The 8,379-nt window shown below is 33.6% G+C and overlaps 1 protein-coding gene across 1 annotated transcript; it reads left to right on the top strand.

Moving 5' to 3' along the window:
- Nucleotides 1-2,469: 2,469 nt before the first annotated feature.
- Nucleotides 2,470-6,118, top strand: LOC142616811 (laccase-14-like). The gene is made up of 5 exons (XM_075789586.1): nt 2,470-2,473; nt 2,851-2,976; nt 3,650-4,241; nt 5,116-5,468; nt 5,799-6,118. Exons 1-5 carry the CDS (start codon nt 2,470-2,472, stop codon nt 6,038-6,040), a joined length of 1,317 nt encoding a protein of 438 aa, XP_075645701.1. The 3' UTR covers nt 6,041-6,118.
- The last annotated feature ends 2,261 nt before the right edge of the window (nt 6,119-8,379 follow it).

Below are 8,379 nucleotides of genomic sequence, written 5' to 3' on the forward strand. Positions count from 1 at the left end.
TTTCATCTTTATTATATCCCAATAATGTACACACCAATTTTATTATTAATCTGAGGCTACACCTTATGTTCTTTTTGTGCATGTGCTACACTTTCTCCAGTACAAAATCTTATGATATGCACTAAGGTGTTCATGATTGGCTAGTAAACAGTGGTGAGATGGTTATTTATGCCTTTCTCTTAGGATGTTTTAGTCCTTACAATCAAAAGTATGTGACTTCAAAATCAAGATCATGTGATAAAAAACTATAAACAACTCCCACACAACATGCACTACATAGCTAAAACTAGCAAAGTGCAGAAAAAATAAACTCATTCAAGCTAAACAAGGACCTTCCAAGCCTAATCTACCCAATGCACTTAAGCCCTCCAAGCTTCTTGCTCCAACAAGGTTAAGCCTAACCGTGTCTTCTTTAGCTGTCGGAATCCCGCAATAAGCCCATTGCATTAACCAAATGAATTGGTCATTTCTGAACTACTTCCCAAGCACCAAATAACCTTCTCACAGATATGAGTATGATGAGATAAGGATTTGGCTAATGAACCTCTCAAGAGTATGTCAATGAAGAGGGTGAGAGTAGAGGAATTTGAGAATCAAAGATATAAGATTGTGGATGAGTCAATCTTGTTGCTCTCTAGGGTTTCTGTCTCAAAATTCTCTCTACAAACTCTCAACATTTCATGGGTATAAGGGTATCTATAGTAGGGTACGTGAGGAATGTGAAAAATCATTTTTTTGCAAAACAGGGTGTTCTGGTGACTCACTTGCGACTGGGATGAGTTGCAAGTTTGATTCACGAAATAACTGACTAGCCAAACTATCCCTTTGTCTTGTAGTACTCCAGCTGTTGTGACCCTTCAGCTTCCTACATGCTGCACACGTGTGGCATTTTGGCAAGTTAACAGTCGCGAGTCATTCGCGAGAATCCTCATGAATGCACACACACTTGAATTCTTCACTCTCTCACACATAACCCTTACATGATTGCCTCCTGAATACAAGGTATCTAATTGCTGAAATACAAGGAAACTTGGCATAGAATAAAGTCAACTAATAGTTGAATAAATTCAACTTTACACTTTAAACTTTCAATTTTTGGAGAGATGGTCTATTTTTCAAGTGAACATTAACCTCTATTTATACCCATAGGGTTATGACCCTTCAAAAGGTATGTATGGAGAGTTACAATACCTTATAAAACCGTTTACAAGATTTAAAACATTTTCCAATGTTCAGAACAGTTACCACAAATTCTGCAAAAACAATTTTTATGTGGCTTGATTGATCGAGAGAAATCGAGTATTAATCAAAGGCTCTTTTCAATTGATAGAACAGGAATCGAGTATCAATCGAGCCAGGAAGAAGCTTCAGATCAATCTTCTTGATCAATTCGATCGATCGAGCAAAAGCTTCAACCGATCAAGAAGCCTTTTTCACTGCTTCGATCGATTGATTTGAAGTCTTGACCGATCGAACATCCTGAAACTTGAATTTTCACAAAGAAAATTCTAGATCTCGAAATTCCATTTTATTCATTTTATAAATGAATACTCTCCAACCTTATATCATTATTATAACTTATCCTTGTATATACCTATATATACAACATTTTGTTGGTTGGTGGTGGTGGTGGTGGTGGGGATTGTTTCTTTTTTTGTGTGGTTCATGGTGGATTTGTGGTGGTTCTTGGAGAGAGAAAGAGGGAGAGAGAGAGGGTAAATAAAGAATAAAGAAATATTAAATAAATAATATTTAAATAAAGTGGTGAAAAAATAAAAATTGAGATGTCAGATGTATTGCAAAGTGGTATGGTATAATAGTAAATTAACATTTTAGACGATAAAATAGACATTTTTATGCAACCGTGAATGCCCAGCGGATAAAAAAAAAGATGAGATAGTTTTTTTTTTTTTCCCCTCTTTCTGGTCTCAACAGGTTGTCCTAATTAATGCTTTTTTTTTTTTTTCCCTCTTTCTGGTCTCAACAGGTTGTCCTAATTAATGCGAGATGGTGAACTATTACTGTGGCTGTTGGGGTTGATAACCAGAGAATGATGTATGGGAGAAGACAAAACTTAGAACTAAACCCGTGTGCCACAACTCTGAGAAACAGTACCAACAAGCTAATTTTGCTCCAAAACATGTGGAAAGAAGTTGCTCCACATATATAACATATTGATATTTTGTTTCCTAATTCTCACTGATTGGTGGTCAGAATACTATAGTAGGCTCCAAGCTGTGAATTGAGTATGGATTTTAGAAAAAGCAATGTTACATGTATAATAATTTTTACAATGAATTTTATAATTTTCAAGTTGTTATAAATTTTAACTCTCACCTTATTGGTTATGAAAAAAAATTTCCAAAAAATTATCACCAAGATTATTGATTTTTAGAAACCAACAATAACAATGAATCTACTTGGAATTCATACTTAAAATTCAAATGAGATAAATATTTTGTTTCCAATATGGGTAAATTGCTAGAAAAAGTAAAAGAAATTTTTTATTGTGATAATATGATAAAAAAAAATTAAACTACAAAAAAGACTTAAAGTTATGAGCAGCCCAATCTTCTTTGTAATAATAAAAAAAAAAAAGTGAACTAATAAATAAATTTCAATTTTTGGAAAAAAAAAAATTAATTCCTAAATGTTATTTTGATTTTTGGCATACGTGGTGTAATAATTAAACCTATATAAGAATCTGTTATTTATTTACTAAAATACAATTACTTTTTATCGTTCAAAAACATTTTGGTCTCAATATATAACTGCTATACTTACTAGTTACTAGGTAAATCAATAATAAAATGTAAGCATATTTATGATTCAATTTTATTGAGCATGCAGGTTCGTTGTACAGTGGAAATTTAAAATCTTCGTTGGATGAGGCTCTACACTCTGGTATTGACTTGCCACATTCTGTTGCTTACAATATAAATGGCGAACCAGGAGATTTGTGCCCATGCTCTAAAGGTATGATCGTAGATTTTGAATTTTGGACTTCAGGCATACCGCGTGCATACCCTGTTGGATCAATTTTTTTTTTTTTTGGGTTTACACGTTTTATTCATGATAGTTTTATTTCATTTTTTTTTTAAAATTTTAAGAAGAAATTGTATTAATACTTGACTACTAAAGTGAGAGAAAAATGTGGAGGTGGGAAGAAAACAATTTAGCGATAAAAAAAACATTGGTACGTTTGTGAAAAATTAAGCAGTTTTATTATTTTTTTTGAGAGGTGCTACGTCCACAACATTTTTACAACAAATCATAGGTGGTTAGTTGTTATTGGTTCAAATTTGAACCTAACACTAAGATTACTTTTTTGCCCCAACAATAACAACCAGTAACATCCTGCCACTTAGGATTTGTTGTAAAAATGTTGTAAAAATGTTGTGGAGTTTTTAAATTACTAATTTTACGTGTTTAACCATATGATTTAAGCCTTAGAAATGGATGAATTTGAGGGTATTTTGGGCATCTAAATTAAGAATTCCAAACAAGAGAAGCACCTTAAATAGTAGTATAGATGTAATAAGGATTTGAGTTAACAGGTATAATAATATTTTGCAATAAAAAATTATAAGCATAATTATTTATTTATATTAAAAAAAACTAACATTGAGTTATAATCTTAATGTTGTAGAAACAACATACCGTTGGATGGTTGAATACGGCAAGACCTATCTTGTTCGACTTGTCAACCCAGCTGTGTCTGCAGATCTATTCTTCGCAGTTGCTCAACACAACCTCACAGTTGTTGGAACAGATGCACATTATACCAAACCCATAAACACTAGTTACATCTTGATAAGCCCAGGACAAACAATGGATATCCTACTCACAACAAATCAGAGTCTTGGCCATTATTATATTGCTGCTCGACAATTTTGGAGCCAAGATGTCAGGGTTGCAAAATTTGACCTGGTCAATGCCACCATGATCCTCCAATATAAAGGCAATTATACTATCCCATCGTCCCCCACCTTTCCAAGTAATCTTCCCTTTTACAAAGACTTACGATTCGCCATAACATTCAGAAATCTTTTTAAGAGCTTAGCAAACCAAGATTATCCAGTAAATGTCCCCCAAAACATAACTACCAGAATGTTTATAACAATTTCCATGGGCAGCATTATTTTTCATAACCTTACATCAACACTTGAAGCACTTGCCTCAAGCGCCAATAACATAAGTTGGTCCAACCCAACTACAGATGTATTCCTTGATTACTACATGTTTTTCTATCTTTCTCTCATTTAATTATTTAAAATATACAACCGCCGCATACCCTTGGTGCGATGGTCACTCCACAAGTATAAGTGCTTGTGGGGAGCCGGGGTTCAAGTCTCCAGAATGGAGCTTCACACACACATACACTTAAATTAGGTTAGAGTAAAATCTTATCTTGTATCAAAAAAATAAAAGATATATATATCATTGCTTTTCTTTGAGAATAAGGTAGTCAGTTTTAATGTCTTTCCATACTCCTTTATGATTTCATGTCTTGCCATAGTAGAAACAAATTGTGAGTTTTACTCAAAGACCATGTAGAAAATAATAGATAGTAATACATGGTTATCTTTCATTTGTTGAATCGAATATCAGTGAAGTATGAAAGAAGGCTTGGACTTTCTCTTTCAACAATAACAAGATCATATCCATTTCAAATTCGGTCCATTTTGTCTTGTATGCCTAAGATTGATTGGATATTGGTTGAGTCTGCCTTGTGGGGTGTGCATTGAGTTTTACATAAGGTATATGCTAAGGTAAACTAAAAGAAGCCTCAATTTTGAACTAATTATTTTAGGGTATAGCATAGACGTGGTTAGTACTTTTACTAGTATAGCGCAGATGTGGTTAGCATTTTTCCTTAAATAGCATAGATGTACCAACAGAACCATGAAATCAAGAGGATCCTTTTCGGTGATGTTATGATTTAGCTTATAGATTCTTTTTATAAAAAAGAAATTAAAAATACACTATTTTGGAAATGGACTTACAAAAGATTGTATTCATTAATAACTAGTTACCAACATTCTAACATGAGTATTGTACCATCATGGATGCCTATATGTTTGGAAAATGGATTAAATTAAGACTTTCGTGCAGGAACATTAGTGGGGTTTACACTACAGATTTCCCAGACCAGCCCCCATCTTATTTTAACTTCACAGGAGACGATTTTCCATATACCTTAACAGAACTTGGGACTAAAGTGAAGGTGTTGAATTATAATGAAGCAGTTGAGATGGTTTTTCAAAGTACCAATTTGGTGCAAGGCGCAGGGCTTCATCCAATGCATTTGCATGGGCATAACTTCTATGTGGTTGGATCAGGTCCTGGGATCTATGACAATGCAACCGACCCAAAAAGTTTTAATCTGGTTGATCCGGTTGAAGTGAATACCATCGCAGTTCCTAAGGAAGGATGGCTTGCCATTAGATTTGTAGCAAATAATCCAGGTATGCAATGTCTCTATAACGTAAATATTAATTAGTTTTAGTTATTCTAAAAGGAAATGCATGTGGGCTTAAAATACATACTTTGGTTCAAGATCTTGCAACCAACAACCTGATTGGCAAATAATAATAATTTTAAGGGAGAAGTTGGGATCAATCGATTCATACCTTTTGTGAAGCATACTCCATACGTAGCATTTGTATGCATGTAAGAACAGTAAGGTCAACCCGTTTTTGAAACTGATTGGACACGTTAAAAGTGTAACTATAATCATGTGGCTCTAGTTGGTTGGCATATATATTTTGGATGCTAACATCAATCATATTTGGCAGGTGTGTGGTTTTGGCATTGTCATTTGGATAGACATATGACGTGGGGTATGTCTTCTGTTTTTATTGTAAAGAATGGGGACACGATTGAGACAAGTATTCGCAAACCCCCTCCTCAATTGCCTCTATGCGAAGCTTCATTTAGATTGCGGCTCAAAAACATTGATGGATTGGATCAAGGAAAAGAAATGAACCAATTTTTAGCTAAATGCATTCATCTAAATGTTAGGATATGTGCCCTTTAAATCCTATTGTATGATATTATGTATGACATTATGTTAATGGTAACATGTTGTGATTAATAAAGTTGTTTTATTATTATATAAAATAATGGCAACATGAATATTTGGAAATTATCATATAGTTCATGAAATGTATAGTATGTGATTTATATGATTTAGTCACAGAAGATATAAATCACAAGTTCTTTGTAAACTCAAAATTTAGTTCGTAGTCGATGATGAAATTGGGCATTTCATCTGCAAAGACTATAACAGATCAACTAAGATGATTTTTCTTAATCATGGAAGTGGAAACTTCTAGTTGATATATTGATATGTTTTAAGTGTTAAGACATATTGAACTGAACTGTTGTGAGATTTATTATTCTACTAATGACAGTCAAATGAATAATAAATCTCACGACTTCTATTTGCGTAAACTCTCAATCTTGAGGTAATAATGAACCTAATCATGAAGTGTAGGTTGCTTTGATATATCAAGAGTGAGATCTAAAGTCACGCTCAAAACTTCAGTATGTTGGGCAGCTACATTTAATGTTGAAGGAACATATATTCTCAAGATGGAATTCATAATCTCTTAATAGAGATATAAAATATTCCCTTGAGATAAGTTTAATGGATTTTGTTATTCGGAGTGTTAGTCTTAACCACTTTAGTAAGAAGTTACTAAAGTATATATTTTTGAAATTTGATTTCATAAATATATTATGAATAATTTTTAGCTAAATGCATTCATGTAAATGCATTTCATCTACTTATGTACTATTTGTTTGTTATTTAGATTCCTTTAAACTTAGATTGATTAACCTAATTTAATACCAAGTTTTTAATTAGTTCAATTAAACAAATCTAGATTAAACACATATCAATCATATCACATAAAGTGGAAAAGTAAAGATATCACTTAAAACGGAAAAGTAAAGAAGACAAGTGATGATGACTCTTGAAAACCAATGAAACCGTCATGTTTCAAAAAAAAAAAAAAAAAAAAAAACTGAGGAGGATTTAACCTATACAATTCACAAGGCAACAAATTCACTAAATAGCATGGAAGTGTTTACAATAGATTTTTCCCTAAATGTAATGGTATCTCTTGTAGTACTTACTCACATGACTACACGGATTCTAAATCCGCAGACTCTTCTACAAAGAGCCAATTAAATGTGCATTCTCCCCAGTTGACATCTGTCTAGCCTAAGTTTCATGTTTGGAAGAGCTGTATTAGTTGGATAATCAAAGCTTTGCCATAGTATCAAACTTCTTGTTGTTTCATTATGGATCAAGATTAGATTTCCTGAATCCAAGGGCAGATCAAGAGTGTTAGGACATATGTGAAACTTGTTAGAACATATGCTATTGTAAATTGGATAATTCTTTGATAAAACGCACTTTACTTATAATTTGGTAGATCTAGGATTTGCTTAATACTTCAAGGAGCAAGAGTTCAAGTCTAATATTGAACCCATGCAAATATGTCCAAGAAACAAGTGAAGAAGTGTTGTTTATTAAATCTCGACAGATAAATCTATCAAGGTTTAATAGTTAATTCTCGACAGCTCTCGACAGAAGCTATATCTATCGAGAATCACAAAATACAATTTCAAGAGTGCACCTACTGTGGTGGAGAGGATTGTGAGATTTGACACTTTGGGATCCACCTTTATCCTTAAGATATTTATTGGGAAAGCCTGTTTGATAACTTAAGGATCCCATTGAAGAATTGGTTAAAGAATTCTACTCAAACACTTGGTTCACCAGAGCTGAACTGAAGTGCCGGGTTTGAGGAAAAGATTTTGTCATCACTCCGGATTACCTAGCGAAAATTCTTCACATCAATCGTTCGGAGAATGTAGACACTTCCTCGTATGATGACAGATTAGCCCTAGTGTCAGAGATTCTTAACATCTTAGGAGCTGATCATGAAGTCTCTTCCACAACAACTTCCATTGGGACTCCGAAATTTGGACCGGAGATGAAGATTATCACATTAATCATGTTCTTCAACATGTACCCTCTGTCCAATGCAAGGTTCATCAATCTCAGAAGGGCACAATTCCTATGTGATCTAATCAAAGGAGCTCAAATTGACATTTGTGCTCACATATTTCAGACCGTGGGAAAAACAGCGGGGAGATTAGCTGCACGAATGTGTCTTCTTTTTTGTAGCCTTGCCATGAAGATCATGGTTCTTAAGGGTGTTCGTCCACTAAAGAAGGAACTATCTTGTTTCGTCAACGACCAATTTCATTGATCTCTTTTCAAATGAGCAAGAGTCTTTAGCTATTCGTGCCAAAAAGGGGGAGAGCACTTAATGTGAATATTTTTGATTATAGCATATAGTA

Source organism: Castanea sativa, chromosome 11, assembly GCF_040712315.1.
Source record: "Castanea sativa cultivar Marrone di Chiusa Pesio chromosome 11, ASM4071231v1".
Lineage (NCBI taxonomy): Eukaryota > Viridiplantae > Streptophyta > Magnoliopsida > Fagales > Fagaceae > Castanea > Castanea sativa.